The sequence below is a fragment of the Vanacampus margaritifer genome, chromosome 1, assembly GCF_051991255.1.
Source record: "Vanacampus margaritifer isolate UIUO_Vmar chromosome 1, RoL_Vmar_1.0, whole genome shotgun sequence".
NCBI classification, from domain to species: Eukaryota; Metazoa; Chordata; class Actinopteri; order Syngnathiformes; family Syngnathidae; genus Vanacampus; species Vanacampus margaritifer.
Window position 1 is genome coordinate 2,937,714 of NC_135432.1, and position 18,146 is coordinate 2,955,859.

At 37.0% G+C, this 18,146-nt stretch overlaps 2 protein-coding genes across 9 annotated transcripts in view; both read left to right on the forward strand.

Annotated features, from left to right (window-relative positions):
• Positions 1-10,859, forward strand: part of LOC144053112 (T-cell surface antigen CD2-like) — a 29,654-nt gene extending 18,795 nt beyond the window's left edge. For 7 of the 8 annotated variants that reach the window (XM_077567205.1, XM_077567215.1, XM_077567188.1 and 4 more), the window contains 8 exons: positions 4,207-4,396; positions 4,878-5,168; positions 5,603-5,676; positions 6,248-6,422; positions 6,501-6,575; positions 6,655-6,732; positions 6,808-6,992; positions 7,114-10,859. In XM_077567205.1, the coding sequence (XP_077423331.1) occupies positions 4,207-4,396; positions 4,878-5,168; positions 5,603-5,676; positions 6,248-6,422; positions 6,501-6,575; positions 6,655-6,732; positions 6,808-6,992; positions 7,114-7,194 (1,149 nt within the window). In that variant the 3' untranslated portion in view covers positions 7,195-10,859. The remainder of the gene's footprint in view (positions 1-4,206; positions 4,397-4,877; positions 5,169-5,602; positions 5,677-6,247; positions 6,423-6,500; positions 6,576-6,654; positions 6,733-6,807; positions 6,993-7,113) is intronic. The other variant, XM_077567198.1, reaches the window with a different exon arrangement.
• A 1,951-nt stretch (positions 10,860-12,810) lies between these two features.
• LOC144062079 (prostaglandin F2 receptor negative regulator-like) overlaps positions 12,811-18,146 on the forward strand; it is a 63,312-nt gene continuing 57,976 nt past the window's right edge. Inside the window, exon 1 of the mRNA XM_077583015.1 lies at positions 12,811-13,205. Coding sequence (XP_077439141.1) covers positions 13,145-13,205 — 61 coding nt within the window. The 5' untranslated portion in view covers positions 12,811-13,144. The remainder of the gene's footprint in view (positions 13,206-18,146) is intronic.

Genomic DNA, 18,146 nt, shown 5'->3' on the forward strand with positions numbered 1-18,146 from the left:
CCATTGACGGCTATAGACGTCAATGGCAGTTCATTTGAACTATGTATTAGTTTCACATTTTTTTCCACTTTTGTTATCAAGAGTATGAAAATAAAATAAAACTCTATATAAAGAAAGTTCACAAATCCCATGTTGTTCTCAAGAAGGATTCCACATCTTAACTCTTTGACTGCCAAAAACGTTAAATAACGTTTAGTAAAATCCTATGGAGTGCCAAAGACGTTAAAAGACGTTTTTTTAAAAACAGAGGTGAAACTAACCATTTTCTATTGTTGATTACTGAAAAACGGAATAAGGTAGAAACTTTTTTTTTCTGATGAAAGATGAGAGTCCAATCTTTCATTTGGTAGTATGTGTGTTTCCATAGTCCAAACACATACTTTTCTGTGGACCTTGAAAGATCAGTCAAAAATGCTTAAATCGGTTGGCACCCACGGCATTCCTTTTCTGAAAACGTCTGGCAGTCAAAGAGTTAAATGTAGCCCTCCCATTTTCTTTTAAACTTAATTCATCAGGAGTTAATGTGAGTTGCCTTCAGTATAATCGCTCAAATCCAATCCCGAGATACCTGTTTGCACATTCACAATACCCTGGTCATACCAAATCAAGCTGTGCACCTCAACAGTGACATTTTGTTTCCCTCGTCCGATTGTGGTCAAACCGGAAACTGAAAGGAAAGACGCTACGTCGAACAGAATAGAGACTAACACACCACAGCGTACCGCAAATTTATGAACCCTATCAAGCTGCACTCAGCAGTCCTATAAAACATGTCCTAATATGTAAAGTGAAGCTGCCTGTACTTGTAGGCATCAGGATCAAGCTCTGGTTTATTATTGATTGTTTGTAAAAGCGAAAGGTGTTTGGAATTGATCGGCGTTAATAAGCCTGATTGGCTGTGGAGTTTTGTAGCAAAAGACGGTGATTGAACCCCAAACGCTCGTGTGGTGTCTTTGGTCGGTTTGTTGGACCCGCGCAGTGGAAAAATATCTGTTCTATTTATAAAGGCCCATTTAACAGAACAGGGTCATCTGTGTCACACACAGGAACACAAGCAGTCAGGATGTGAAAAGTCACTCGTGTTTTTTAAAAAAAAAAATTATGTAATCACTGAAAGTGAAATGTCCAAAACACCAATCCATCCAGATGCTATTTTCAGATAAAGTTTTGACATTTTAACAACATGGATTCGTGCAAGACTGCCAAATTGGATTGACTCTGATCTTGAAGTCTTCACTAGGTTTTATTAGGTACAATTAAAGGACATTCAATACAAGGACTTTATCACTAAAAACACAATAAAATGCGAGATCATCCAACAATGCCGTAGTTGCAACAAACGGCATACCGAGACATCTTTCCAATGTTTTGCTCTTCTCACGTTGTTTAAAAAAGGTTGCCAAAATATCAGAAACAACTCTGGAGTTTGATGGATGACAGTTTGATACCAATGAAAAGTACGGCCAAGACATTAACTCATTCGCTGCCATTGACGGCTATAGACGTCAAAAATTCATTTGAACTATTTCTATTAGTTTAACATTTTTTCTCTACTTTTGTTAACAAGAGTATTTTTTGTTGTACATTTAGAACAGATATAAAAATTGTGATTAATTGTGAGTTAACTAGTGAAGTTGTGCGATTAATTACGATGAAAATTTTTAATCGCCTGACGCCCCGAATTTTTATCTTTAAGCGATTACATTTTTTAATTGTAATTAATCGCATGACTTCTCTAGTTAACTCACGATTAATCACACATTTCATATTTGTTCTTAATGTACAATACATATTTTTTTTTCTAGGTTTTCATACTCTTATTAACAAAAGTGGGAAAAAAAAGTTAAACTAATAGAAATAGTTCAAATGAATTTTTGACGTCTATCGCAGTCAATGGCAGTGAATGAGTTAATTGTAGCAATTCGGCACTTACTCTCTCTGTAAAGGCAGACTTTTTGGTTCACTGAACAGCAATTTTTTTATGATATGCAAAGATGCACATAATGTCAATCCAAATGGCAAGTGACCTGCTCAGTACATATGCTACATTATTGCACTTTGAAATGTAAATCGTAAAGAACAGGAACTGTGGGATAAAAGATATATGACAATGCATACTTCGTGATCCAAAGCATTGCAACACGAGTAGCATGTAGAAGATGTTATTATTAGTAGTATTATTATTATCATCATTATCATTTTTATTTAGTGGTGTCAAAATGAGTATGTTAATTTTGAGTTATTTATAAGTTCCGTTAATTCCACTAGTTTTTTTTAACGCGTGATTAACTTAGTCACTGCCATTGACGGCTATAGACGTCAAAAATTCATTTGAACTATTTCTATTAGTTTAACATTTTTTCCCACTTTTGTTAACAAGAGTATGAAAACCTAGATTTTTTTTTATTGTACATTTAGAACATATATAAAATCTGTGATTAATCGTGAGTTAACTATTGAAGCCATGCAATTAATTACAAATAAAAATCTTAATCGCCTGACACCGCTATTATTATTATTATCATTATCATTATATTATTTCTTTATTTTTTATTACCGGTATTATTATATTAAGATGTTTTTAATGCTGGTTTATTATCAATAAATAATACATGAAAACGATGTTATGTCTTTATTAGGAAGTCAAATTATAGTTAACTAATAATATTTTTTATTTTAGTGGCTGAATGTAAGTTCTCACAGACAGCCAATGAAATGTGAATTTTGTATGAATTTGAAGCGGCATGGTGTGCTAGTGTTTAGCACATCTGTCACAGTTTATTATTTTTATTTTGTGTATGTTAATTGCCTGTGTATGTTGATTGCTTGACACGCCCCCACCCCCCCATTTATGGCCTCTTTTCAAGCACATCATTTTTCCCCAGATGTATTTTTGTTGTTGTTTGGTTTCATTTTTTCATTGTCCTCCAGGGGGTTAAGAAAGATCAGGGCATGTCGTTAATATTTGTCAGCCGTGGACCTTTGAAGCGCTTTGAGACTCTTTTGGGACTCAGGACTATATAAATAAATATGACTTGGTTTAACTTAATGGATTTATTGTAAATAGTAAAGTAAAACAAATGAGTGAAATCAACCATTTTATGTACACAGTAACTAACTTCCATTATTAAAATAATGTGTTATGTCACTTTTTAGTTTTTAACCTATGACCTGGATCAGCTTCCCAATTAACTCATTCACTGCCATTGACTGCTATAGACATCAAAAATTCATTTGAACTATTTCTATTAGTTTAACTTTTTTTCCCCACTTTTGTTAATAAGAGTATGAAAACCTAGAAAAAAAATTATGTATTGTATATTAACTCTTTGACTGCCAAAAACGTTAAATAACGTTTAGTAAAATCCTATGGAGGAGTGCCTAAGACGTTAAAAGACGTTTTTTTTCAAAACTGAGGTGAAACTAACCATTTTCTATTGTTGATTACTGAAAAACGGAAGAAGGTAGAAACAAACTTTTTTTTCTGATGAAAGATGAGAGTCCAATCTTTCATTTGGTAGTATGTGTGTTTCCATAGTCCAAACACATCATTTTCTGTGGACCTTGAAAGATCAGTCAAAATGCTTAAATCGGCTGGCACCCACGGCATCCCTTTTCTGAAAACGTCTGGCAGTCAAAGAGTTAAGAACAAATATGAAATGTGTGATTAATCGTGAGTTAACTAGAGAAGTCATGCGATTAATTACAATTAAAAAATGTAATCGCTTAAATCGCTTAAAGATAAAAATTCGGGGCGTCAGGCGATTAAAAATTTTCAGCGTAATTAATCGCACGACTTCACTAGTTAACTCACAATTAATCACCATTTTTATATCTGTTCTAAATGTACAACAAAAAATACTCTTGTTAACAAAAGTAGAAAAAAATGTTAAACTAATAGAAATAGTTCATTTTTGACGTCTATAGCCGTCAATGGCAGCGAATGAGTTAAAAACCAATAGTGGTCCCTGAGCTCAAGAGTTTGCCCGCCCCTGAGTTGCAACATATAATGATCATTGTGTAAAATATTCCAACCATGCAAACTAAGATAAGAATTTAGTGGCTGTATCATAGGCAATAAATCAGCATTTGAAAAAGTGCCACAGCGTTGCCAAGTGGGCAAACAGACCCGTCGCATCTGCCAAATTCTTTTTGTCTTACAGGAAAAATCAAAAGCTGCTTAACTAAAGCTGCAATTTGTTTCAGTCAAGAGGTGGGCCCCAGGATCACTTCCTTTTTGAGGCCATGCAGAGAAACAAGGTTCGACAGGAAGTAACCTTCATTCCGGCAAGCAGCTCTTCTTGCCAGCCAGCTATGAAGCGGACGCTGAAGGTGCACATGTTTGCTTCATCGATTGCCTCCCTGCTCCTCATCTGCTGCCGTCTTACCTCCGCAGGTATACAACTTTCAAACACACTGCCGTCATAATTGCTTTTGGACGTGATTGCTAACAGGTTTTACTTCTTAATACTACTTTTATGGAAATGATCCCGTGGTTGATGATGATGACACGCAAAAAAAAGGCTTAACTGTAATTTAAATGAAATATTGGCTTTTTCCCCTTTCAGAATTTGAGCTTTGCTGTCATTTAAAATAAGTTTGCAATCTGTTTTGAATTCAGATTTGTACGTCAATCTTCCAAATAGAAATGTATGTTAATATATTAATCCCATATATTTATTCAAATGAGGTGACTGCGGTGGCAAGTGAAAAATTAAAAGAACATGAAATGAAGCAAGCAAGGTTTATGTACAGGTTGACTCATTGGAACAAAAGAAAGAAAAATCAACTTCTGATTAAAAAAACAACAACTAGATAATCAACTCATTCAGATCGTTTTTAAATATCCTTTTCCTTTATTTTCTTTTATTCTATAGACTCCCAGGATGGTTGTGACGCTTACGGCGCCGTCGGGGGAAATTTTTCTGTGCCTCTGGACCACAAACTGCAAAAAGTCGAAACATTGAGATGGACGCACAACAAGACCAAGATCTTTCATCGGAAACCAGACAAGCTCATCAAGGGGAAGCAGGACGATGTTTATGAAAATGGATCCCTCAAGCTGACAAACCTAAAGAGAAGCAGCGAAGGCACATACTTTCCGGAGGTTCATGATACAAAAGGGAAATCCATGTTAAATGGGAAAAGGCTATATTTGTGTGTTTTGGGTATGTAGCGACCACATGTCGTTTTTCACTTTGTTTATGACTTTGAAGGAATTGCCGTTTGCTTTATGTTTGAAAGCAGCCGGTCGTGCTTGGAACGACGCCAACGACGAGCCACCACCTCTTTAAGATTCATGGTTTATTCACAAATCTTTTTGATCGTGACGCTCCTCTTCAAATCAGCCCTTTGCTTATTATGTGAAATAATTATTGAAATATTTTTATAGATTTTATAAAAAATAAAAATACAATCAGATTATTTTTGTTAAAAAAAAAAAAGAGTAATACCCTATAACATTTTCTGCAGCTAAATAACTAATTTGCAAGTTTTTCAGTGAGTGCTGTAAAGTGTTAGTTCAGATACAAACGTAATTATTTTTCATGTTACGGTAGGAGTAGCTTTAGCGAATAATTGTTGTTCTTTCAAATTTGATCAGATCCTGTTTCAAGGCCTGGATTGAAAGTGGAATGTTTCTTGCCCAATGTGAAATTCACATGCATGCCTGGTCAGGTAAAATACTTTTTTTTTCTTTCTTTTTTTTCTCTTTTTTTTTTCAATGTTGCCAAAACACAACCAATTGAGTTCCAATGCATTTTGGATAACCATTTGGCAACATAAAAAAAATTATACTGACTTTTTTTCATAATGGAAAGTGAAACAAAATCAGCAATTTCCTTATTTTCACATCATATAACGATAACATACAAATGCATCCATGCTTCTACTTTTGAACCTGTGTAGAAAGACAACATATATATTGTGGTACCTCATAATTTGAACATAATTCATTCCTGCGAAGTGTTCAAAGTCCGAATTGTTCAACCTCCAAAACATTTTTTCCTATAGGAAATAATGTAAATGCAATTAATCCGTTCCCAAGCTCCAAAAACAGAAAAATTCTATTTTAATTTCTATTGATGTTTTTTACATTTACATCCTGTACAGTATTTAAACCCCCCCAAAAATACATTTTTTGTTGTGGTGTGATGGCATCAGTGGATAATAAATGCTATGTTAATGCTTGCTTTAGTCTAGTGCTGAGTTAGCATTTAAGTTGAGTTTAAGTCTTTTTGACCCACAGATGGCAAATACCACCGTCAAGTGGTTTCAGAATAACGAGCTCTTGGCCCACGAAAATGACTTGACTGTGCTGCGAGTTGCCGAAAAGGTGACGCATGATTCGTTCACATGCGCAGTTTCCAATCAAGTCAGTTCCATGAGCAGTGGGAGCGTGAAACAAAACTGCGTTGACTCAAGTGAGTATTAAGCAGATGATCGATGATCTCCGTTATCGATGTCACATGTTCTTCTCTCGCACTGTGGCGTCATTAAAGGCTCGTCTATCTTCCCCAAAGAATTATTTGGCCTCGATTTTAGGATCATGGTGAGCATCCTGGCCGGCATGGGAGGTAAACTTGCTTCACCGCTGAAATGTGCTCAATTTCAAGCACGTCTTACAATTTATTATTACTTTTTGTCCTTAATCAGGCGTCGCTCTGTTGCTCATCGTCATCTTAATTGTTTGTTGCGTCCGAGCCATGCGAGAAAAACATAAACGAGTTCAAGGTAAGACAACACATACGATTATCGATCATATAAAATAAGAAACACTCAACACGTTCATTCATTCAATCCCAACAGAGGAAGATGAGCTCCGTTTGGGGTGGACCAATCCCGAAGGACGGCGTCCTCAATGTAATCACCCAACCAATCGGCATCATCATTCTCACGGTCAAACTGGACCTCGGCAACACGGCGACAAACAAGCCGGCGAGCCGCAGCGTCCGAGGGGCCGACCTCAGGCCAGCGCCAGAAGACCAACACAGGTCGGAGGAAAAACCGGTGTCGCGTGGTGGAACGCCAGGCTTATCAAAATGGCCTCTCAAAAAGTTTGAAGGCGTCAACGTGAACAACTGAAACTGTCACCTGTTTCTTACTTCCCTGTAGGGATCCAGACTTGCAGGCACAGACCAGCAGGTTCCTCCTCTTCCTAAGCCGAGGAAGAAGACTCCGGCGCAAAGAATGTGACGGCGCGTGAGAGTCGCTCCCTTCAGATATCATTAAAATAAGCATCATCTCACACTATTTACCTTCACTTATTTAACTCATTCACTGCCATTGACGGCTATAGACGTCAAAAATTAATTTGAACTATTTCTATTAGTTTCACATTTTTTTCCACTTTTGATAACAAGAGAATGAAAACCTAGGAAAAAAAATTATTGTACAATTAGAACAGATATACATTTTTTGATAAATTTTGAGTTTAAATAAATAGGTAAATTTAAATTTAAATTAAACAAAAAAGAAAATATTATTAAGAAATTAGAGGCATCAGACGATTTTTTTTTTTTTATTGTAATTAATCTCATGACTAATCACGTTTTATATCTGTTCTAAATTTACAATACATCTTTTTCCTCGGTTTTCATACTCTTGTTAACAAAAGTGGAAAACATGTGAAACTAATAGAAATAGTTCAAATGAATTTTTGACGTCTATAGCCGTCAATGGCAGTGAATGAGTTAACGACAGCAGATAGAAAAAGTCTACACACCCCTGTTCTAATGCCAAATTGTTGCGATATAAAAGTATTCAGAGCGAAAAAATATAGAAAATATTTGAAAACTTTTTCACCGTCAATGTGACCTATAAACTTACTATCTTTTTTATTTTATTTTGCATCTTTTCAATTGGGGAAGCAAAAATAAATTAGACTAAGTGCAATTTCTGCAGAAATTGCATGGGAATGCTAACAGCTGAATGCTAATAGCTGAATGCTTATGTAGTAAGTTGAAAGATAAATGATGTGAAAATGACAAAGTATGAATTGTAGTTGTAACATAAATGACTAAAAAGAACACAAACCCGGGAGGCGTGCATTATTTAAGCAAGTTGAAATATATATGGGCAAGTGTTATCTGAAAGTACCCTCCATTTTTTTAAATTGAAAAGTGAAACGAATGATATCCAATGGAAAAATGCAAAAAAATCAAAAAATCACTCAATAGCGCCACCTAGGCATGCAGTACCCTCCATTCATTTAGATCAGAGGTGGGCATTGTGGGCCGAAGTTCTGCAGGTTTTATGTGTTGCCCTTTTCCAACACAGATCGGAAGAACACAGTAAGTTAATTCAGTAGAGTCAATTTTAATCAAAACAGAGTCTGTTTGGTGCCACTCTAAACAAATTTTTTTTTACGAGCAAATTTGCTTGTGCCATGAAAAAAAATTATTAAAGATTCTTCACTCAGAAATTCAAAGTAAATCTTGCGAGGAGAGGTTTTGACTACATTTGACTAGTTTTTTTTTAAATATTTTATTTAACAAAACAAAGTTGCAAAGTTGAGGAACGAACTCATGACCTCCAGCTTGGGAGACTGCCACGCTACCACCTGAGCTATGCCACCCCTGCTTGCTTATAACGAACAGGAGTTACAAATATTCCAGCTGACATGAGCGATATAATAGCACGCAGTAGCAGCTGCATGGCCGCAGTGAGTAGATTGGCTGTCTCCCAACCTGAAGTTGCGGGTTTGTTCCTCAACCCTTGAATTACTTCTATTATCTTTTTGTATTTATTTACTCTCTTCATGGGGGAAAAAAAAGGGAAATGATGATCATGGGCTTATTTTATTTTCACATAAGAAAATCCTGACATTTGAAGAGGGGTGTGTTTAATTTCTTTTTTTTTTTCTTCTTCGTAATATCCACTGTACATTAGAAAACAAAATATCAGCGTGACCTGTCAGTATGATGCAATGGATTTCAAGAAACACAATAACAAACATATAGTTTAAATAAATGCCTTTCTGAGCGTGTCAATATTGTTAAACTAAGAAATATTATCTTGATGAAGAACAGCTCTTGCGATGAATCTTGTTCGATCGTGCGGCGCTATTAAATGTTGTGGCCAGTCATTGTATATAGCGTTGAAGGACTTTTTCTAAGATCTTGTATTATGACACAAAATCTTATTGTAATGACATACAGTACAAAGAATCAAAGTTGTTATCTATGGTAAAAAAATAATGAATAAATAAAAATCAATGATATGAAAATGTTTATAAGGCATAATCAACAGGCTGGGCAAAAAGTAACAAAGTATTAAAATTGTTAATAAAACCCATATTCCTATTACAAATTTAGGATTAAACACATGACATCATGTTAATGACATACGGGGAAATGAAAGTAAAGACAAGAAGATAAGAAAAAACAAAATAAGATGCTATCCTAGCTTGCACCTGAACAGTCAAGTGACCGACCATCTGGAAAATAACGAGAGAGAAAAACACATTAAGAAACTTCCAAAAGTGCCGTACTAAAAACTATTAATCATTTCCTATGCCTAGTTACTTTTTACTCACCCTGCACATTTTGAAAGAAATTACAGTACTTTAAGTTCAAATGTATTTCATTGTGTGAAACAATTTATATAAATGAATCTTTTTGTATTATTAAAAAAAAAAAAAAACATTTGAACCTGTATTTAAACAGTTTTGCCTTTTTTCATGTTCATAAATGTGCAGATCTTTATTTGAATTCAAATGGACTCATTAAATACGTTTCCAATGTGAGGATGTCAAACTGTGTCAAAAGACAGACATTTTTTGAGTGGCACGAGGTACAAGTAAAGTTTGGTGGGGGGTTGTGAGTTTTGTAAGCGGCCTTTCTGCAACGCTCTCAGCAGATGCACAATGCTGATGCACAATATTTTCTGCAGATGTGTTTGTGGTTTGTGTTCTGGCGGTGCTGAGCTTCTGCATAGTGCAGAATTGTTAACGGAAGACTGCAGACTGTTTTGTCACACTGCAATACCTAATTTAGACATTTTATTCGTCAAATTGCTTGTAATTAAGCTCGGTCACATTTATTATTATTTTTTTAACATGTCACGCTCCCCTATTTATCCAGTTATTGTAATGAGAAGTAATGAGGTTTATGTATAATTAATTTCACTTTTATACTTGCTGCTAAATTATTCACAGGGTCGCATTTTATTGATGTCAACTCAGCACTACATTACATGGAAGTTGGATAAAAAAAAAACTGCATTGGTCCATGATGTCCACAAGATGGTAGTGTTGTGTTAAATTCATCCACTTTATAGTATTTTGATGCTCCTTGTATGATAAAAGTTGAATTGGGTCTTTCAGGAGAGGAAACGTGAGAATGTGTTTTCATTTCTCTCTCCACGCTCGCACGCACGCACGCACGCACGCACACCGCAGACACTTGACGTCGCTCTCCACATCCTCAAATGTCAGCTGAACGATGACCTTTGAGCCGGACGTTTGTTGCTTCCACTTGCTTAGTGTAGCATCAGTGTGACGTCATCCCTGAAAGTGCGGAGTCAGGATTTGAACTTCTAACCTCAGAAGTGTAACCTCAGAAGTGTGATGAGCAACCACCCAACCATCGTGTCACCTTAATGAACGAGCCGACGGGTCAAGTGTGCGAGTGTGTGTTCGTCGGTCGGGGGTCGAGATGCCGCCCAGAGAGCTGCTAGCCTCGCAGCTAGCCTCGCAGCTAGCCTCGCTGCTAGCCTCGCTGCTAGCCTCGCTGCTAGCCTCGCTGCTAGCCACTAGCCGCTAGCCGCTAACGCAAGCTGGCAGTATATTGTACAATGTCAACCAATGACTGTAGTTAATTAGCATTTTTCCCCCATATTAAACTTGCCATTGCACATGATTTCAGGATATTGTGTTGATGTTGGTGGCATCAGTATATGATGGAGCTTGAACGATACAAGAAAAGTCGTTGAGTTAGCCGACTTGCACAAACTGCCATTAGCTGGCTATTGGAATGAATGTTTTTTTTTCCCTTTTTTTCTACTTTATTAAGCATATTCAAAAGAACAAGTATACAAAGAAAGTTGTATACAATTGAACAAACACGTGCCAGGGGGTACATTCAAAGAGTTTATAAGTTGTACAAATACTGACCGTTTTTAAAGCCTTTTTGTTAAGTGAGCTACTAATCAATTTTGTATAAGAAATAGTATCATTATGAAAGTGTTTAAAGTTAGTTTTTTGGTTTCTGTATTTGCATTTGTGGAGATAGAATTGAGCTAAAATGATCAACAAGTTTATAATAAAATATACATCATTTGTTTGCTTTCCATAATAAAATAAAACATTCTCCCATTTTAAACTAAAGTCTTTGTGTAAATGTGAAGTAATAAATCCACAAAAGTCCTTCCAAAAAGTTGTAGAATGTAAGCAGATCCACAAGAGATGCTGGACGGTTTCAGGATGACTTCCACAGAAAGAACACTTTACAATGTCCCTTTTGAATTTGTTCATATTCTGATTTGCAGGATAACATTTGTGAAGAATTCTATATGAGACTTCTTTTACCTTATTTGTTACAAAATAAGTGTTTGGGATTGTTCATACTTTTTTCCAGTCAATATCATTTACAAAAGAATTCCAAAAAGAAATCACAAGAGGGACTGGATAGAGTCTTTGAAATAATGCACGGATATTCCTATTACTATTTGTGTAATGTGTCAGGCAGATTTTCCCAATATACGTTTCCATAGGGTTGGGTAGAGAAACACATAACATATTTGATTGAACACCTTTAAATAACATTATTACACCAGTCGGAATGGCATAAATTGATCATTATTGTTAAACAGCTGTTTCACAAAAATAATCTGTTTCTCAACCCAATTAGAGAAAAAACAAAGTTTTAATTTTGTACACTATATTTTTATTATTCCAAATCAGATATTTATGAGGTGAGAAGTTGCGCTTAAAATTAAGGGACCATGCTAATAGAACTTGTTTGTGAAACTTTAGAGGGCTTTACCGGAAGTTTATCTATATTGTAGTCACATATTGGAGTGAATGTGTGGTCACTGGTCTGAGGCAAACCAGGGTAGCTGATTAGGGCCCCCAAGAAGCCAGGGGGCCATCTAGTGGCTCACTACAGTAAGGTGGAGATCTCATTTTGAAAGTGCGTTCCAAATACAGTATTAACCTGCAAAATAATGAAAAGGAGCTATTTATCTGGGAGTGAGAAATGAAAGTAGAAAATTTGAAGAGGAGAGACAAAAACTGTGGAAACATAAAAAAAATATGATACAAATTAAGTGCCAAAATGTGTATTTTCTGTATTGTGTTAATTTACTAAAGTACTTACCAACAGTGGTAGTGTGTGGTAATTTGTGAAATAAAAACATTTACTGTTAATATTTTTTTTTGTGGTTGATTTATTAAAATGGTGTCAAACACTTGTTTGGGCCCCTTCATTTCTGCTTGGGGCCACAACAGACCCTAGAATCACCTCCGTGTGTGGCGGACCGGATTAAAGAAAGCAGCGGCCGGTATGTGGCCCCGGGCCTCACATTGAAGTGAGAGATAGGTGAGTGATGACGTATGCTTAAAGAAGCAGTTGAGAAGTTGAAGTCGGTCATGTTTGCTCATCCTGGAATAAAGGGAGAGATTGTAAACGGTGCCGGTGCAAGAAATCACTTGGAGACCGTGCTGTGCCGGCAATATGTGTCACATAAAAGCTAATTAAACTAATACGTCATGCGGCATAAAACCAGCGTGAGTGCGCTCTCTCTCTCTCTCTCCCCCCCCACTCCATCCCCTCTCTCTCTTTCTCCCCTTCCCTTCCCCTCTCCTTCAAACCACCTAACTTCCGGCCGCGCTCTCCCCGTCGTTTACCTGCCTCCGTGACTCATATCCCGTGTACACATTACCGTCGGCCCCGTGTCCCAACCACACAAGCGCCCGTCCATGTAGGGACGGCGAAGGTGCGGATTTGTCAGCGTGCTTGAAATCGCATTGTGGGCATCCCATTTGTTTTGCGGCTCCGCCCGGCGAACGCTGCTCAAAGTGCCTGGCAGAGTTTCTTCTTGAAGGGTCCGACCGCCTGAGCCGCGCTAGCAGGGGGACACTTTTTACCCCCCACGCTGGACGAAGAAAGAAGTAGGGTGGGGGGTTGAAGGATATTTTCGAGCAATGGAGAGAGGAATGATGGATAACTACGTCCTGACGCTGCTCTGGGTTACGCTCATGTTCGGTAAGACGTCTTCTTGCTTGATTGTTGAAAAATGAACTCGAGATACGCGCCACCGGAGGAGACGAATCTCAGTTCACGAATGTCCATTTTTTAAATGCTCTTCCTGTTCGCGACGGGCGAAATTAATTTTCAACATTTGCGTTGTTCGTGTTGAAGTCGATACCACACGCTAACGAGTTCGGGTTATGTCTACGTCACCCAGGAAGCTCAAATTCCAACACAGCAGTCACTTTTCCTCCAATTTGTTTAAACTACAGGTCGTTGCTGTTGTGTTTTTGCCACGGACTTAAAAAAGTTGATATGGAAGTGGAGGCAAACGTGTCCTAATGGTTTTTCTAGCTATAGTTTTGGATTATAGTTGTCGGGATTCCTTCCGGCTATGTTAAGCAGTCAAACAGGCTGTTAAATCCAGTGTTGTATATTAGGCTGTGGTTGCCTTGACAGCAGGTGGTTTGTTGGAAAATAGAAAATGAAATTGTTCACTTGTTTGATTAGCTAATTTTTTTGAGTCAACACATGCAACAGAACACTGAAACAGTACTTCCCTAGTTAGGTTTCTAGACTCCCCGCTGTGCATGAAAGATCATGGAAAGATTTTTTTTTTTTAAAAGACCCCCCCACAAAAAAAGTGTGTCATTGATTTGGACTCATGGCCCCCCTATTAGCCATAAGGACAACAGCTAGTCTTTTAAGGGCCGATGTGGAGGATTCCCCATAATTGCTAGGGGTGGCAATCTTTGAATGTCTTACGATTCGATTCAGAATCGATTTTCGATTAATAACATTTTTTTTTTTTATTCACAATGATTTTTGCTTCAATTTATAGATGTTCAAGAAATCGTAACGATCTACTCCAGTCTGACTCGCTAATGCTAATAAGCGCTCTACTCGTGGCACTTTTATCACTCAAAAGAACGGCTCCACGCTGCAAAAAAACAACAACTTTTATTGGAATAACTTGATAGTGACTTTTTCCTTCTACTCTCTAATGTGGCTACAACTTAACAGTGTATCAGACCGCATGGAACCACACTGCCCCTATGTGGCCAAATCGGGTACAACATGAACAGCGCTCCCAATAAAGGCACACACAAACAAAGGGAGGACAGTATAAAAGAATTAAAATAAGATGGATTTTGGGACATTTAAAATCGATTCTGAATCGTACTAAATGAGAATCGCGATTCTTATGAGAATCACACTTTTTTTTTTTGGGCACACCCCTAATAACTGCAGTGTTATTGTTTTGTCATTGTTATATGGGCCGGTGTCAGTCGTTTCTCGGGGTCTTCTTGAACTCGGGGCCCCTCATTTTCCCGGCTTGCCTGCACCGTTTCAACTTCTAATTGTCTGTTCAGTAAAAAAACGCATAATCTGCGTTTGACCTGAGTTCACCTAATTGGGGCTAGTTTTATTGAGAAGCAGCATGTTTCTACCTTTATGGTTGTCAGTTTAGCCTTCAATTTGTACCAAAAGGCCATCCGACTACTCAGTCATCAGGCAAATTTTCACCAAAGGGCCAAACATGATTCTGATCCTGACGTATTAGCATATGTTTAGTCATCGGAGCTGTGTGAGTTGGCTTCATTTAGTGTTGTGTCAGATGTTTAAAATGTCGCAAGCTCTCCTTTGACGAGTCTAGTGTGATTCTGCAAAAGAGAAAAGGGGGAACCCGATAGCTGCTGTTTAATTCCATGAATTCCCACAAAGGCATCAATTTATAAAGGGAGGAAAAGAAAGAGGCAATAATACGTAGCGGCGCCATGATTGGCATCAGTGAAATATTTGAGTGAAGGAAACAGCACAAAGAAAGCATATAGAAAAATATATTGGCTTATATAATATTAACAATACTGCACAACATCCAAAAAGACGATTTGAAATCGTTCCCCAATTTACAGCTCAAGCAGCTTCCTCATTTGGAAGAAGATGATTTCCAAAGTTCCAGGAAGTTCTTTGATGGGATCACGTTTTTCCACGTCAAACACACCTGAACAAACGTTCCCCGACCTGAGTTTGTGCAGTCCCAAAATGGATACATATACCAATTTAAGCATTCATGTGGCCTAAACGGAATCCTGCATTCAGTACCACGCAACATTTGAGCTACGAGAAAGAAATACAGCCGAGGCGGTAAGAATGCATCGTGCCTTAGAATCGTACTCTTGATTGAACATGTCCGTCAAACCGGTTACATAAGAAAAGAAAATGCCAGTTGTTTGTGCCCTTAAATGATTAGAGCCACTTGCTGGCAGTCTTGAGATAAACAGTGGATAGAATAAAAGTCAACACACCCCAATTCAAATCTCATCTTATTGTCATAAAAAAAGAAGAAGACCCAACACAGTTCTAAAAATCTTTCCACCATTTAGCTAGTACAACCCATTTAATCAAAAATAAATACATTAATAATAATAATAATAATTGGAGAGGGGGAATACAAATAACCACCCAAAATGAATGCGGTTGCACAAGTGTTCACACCCCCTTACAAGTAGAATGTGGCTGTAATCATAATGACCAATCACATTTAAAGTCACTTTTAAATGGGACTCAGCACGCACACGCCACCCTAAAAGTGCCCCCGATTTACTCCATAACATTTCAGCTGTTCTAGTATGCTTTTCCTGCCTTTTTTTTTTAAATTATTTCAATTTTAGCAGACTATGGAGAACCAAAACTGCCAAAATTAAAAATAAATAAATTACTAAATAAATAAATAAATGACTAAAAGTAAAAATGTATATAAAAAATATAATTCATGTATATATATATATAGTTGTTTTTATTTCCATTTATATTTATTTTTTGGATTACATTTTAGAATTATATTTTTTATATCCGTTTTTATTTTCACATTTAGTCTTTTTTTTTGGCGGGGGGGGGGGGGGGGTCAGTTTTGGTGCCTCAAAGCAGGCTGCTATTTCACCTGTCCATAATTCCTCGCACCTTGTTTAAAGCTCCAGTTCCATCTGAAGAGAATCAGCCCCAAAGCTCGATTTTTTTTGTCGCCACTGTACTTTCATTTTCAAGCTTGATTTAAAGGGAAAACTAATTCTTAGACTTTCAGACTGTTGGATGGATGGAAAGTCCAAGTAGTATCACTATTTTATCTGACAATATAAAATAATATAGCTTTTTAGTTGCATTTTCCATTCTGGTCGTCAAGGTTATTTTTCGTATTATTTTCCTTGTTCTAAGAAAAGGAGAAAGCACTTAGTTTACCTTCTTCCAATTTGGTGGGAAAAACACTCTCTTGGCCACGGACGCTGACAAGGCCAGCCACTTTAAAAAAAATACAAATAAATGCTCTTGTGTGCTGCTCATGGTAACATGTTGCTAACATGTACAGTTTGTTGATAGTGGATTATGTTTTCATACAATAGTTTGATTCATATAGTTGCTCTTTGGAAAGAAATCTTTACAAACCCAAGAAAAAGCATAATGATGCACTCGCGCCAGCAACCGAGTGCTGCTCTCACGTCATCACGTTTCTGATCGTTTGCTGCTCATTTTGAGGGGGGGGGGGGGGGGTAGACGGGGGGTGTCATGCTTGTCATCCCAATTCAAACTGGAAAGACTGAGAAGATCACGTTTCATTGAGTGCGGAGAAAAAGTGAAAGTGAGCTGAGCAACCTTTCAGTATGTAAACAATGATGACATATGAGTGTCATCATTTTTCTTAAAATATTTTTTTGGAAGACATCTAAAGTAGGGTTGCAAAATTATAAGAATTTCCCAAAACTTTTTAGTGACATTCACAAGAATTTATGGGAATTGGCAGGAATTTACATAACTAAAAGTCGGTTCTAATGGACTAGGGGTGTTAGAAAAAATCGTCAATATATCTCGATATTACAGCGGCCAAATCGATTTTTAAACATCCATTTTTTTATTGTAATATTCAACAAAATGTCTTACTTAGGGTTAAGCATGGAAGAATGTTATATTAATGGAACATTAAGCATCAATATTTGATTTCAGTGCTGTTCAAACATGAAACGGACTGCAACCTGAATTTTCTGATAAATATATATATTTTTTTAATACAAATCTTACAGTGCACATGTACAAATTTACTGGTTAGTATTTTCAAAATTTGATTTAAAAAAAATCGCAATAATCAATGTGTAGATTCGTATCGGGATTAATCGGTATCGAATCGTGACCTATGAATCGTGATACGAATCGAATCGCCAGCTACTCGGCAATTCACACCCTCAATCCAAACGGAAACCACCAGATTTCATGCAAATCCAGTTCAAATATCAAGGCTCCGTTGACTGAAGGTGTTTAGCAAAAAAATGCATTTTTATTTGCATTTTGAACAGCTCTTTGAATTGTGCATTCTGAATGGAACTTTGTTGGTATTTTTTGAGGAACAGCAGGTAGGATTTATTGAGCTAATTTTTGAATGTGTTGAGTAATAGTTAACTCGACATTCTTGCTGTACAGTATCATTCAAATAAAATGTCAAACTTGACACGGTGTTCCTAAAAATCAATTTGTTGAAATGTCGTGTGTTTTATTATTGTTCATGTGTGATTCGAACATAAACATAATATCTTTCCATGAAATTACCATCAATTTCCATAAAGCACATTAAAAAAAAAAAATCAACTTCCCTATTTACCACAAACTTCCTGGAAATGTCCATTAATGGCACGCAGAGCGTTACGTTATTTTGCAATCACAGAACTTACAAGCTCAGATACTTTGGAACAAAAATTCCCGGCAGTTTGAAGAACCCAAGTTGAAAATATGTAGGCTGGTTTAGAGTTGACAGGCGAGGCTGTTCAACTGACACGTTTCAACGCCTGGGAACCATCAACCTTCCGCTGAGTGCAAAGGTCAGCTCGAGCCCGGACGTGGTCGAATGTTTTTGGAATCGATTAATCTATCGATTATTCAATCGATTAATCGACTCATCTTATTCCCAAT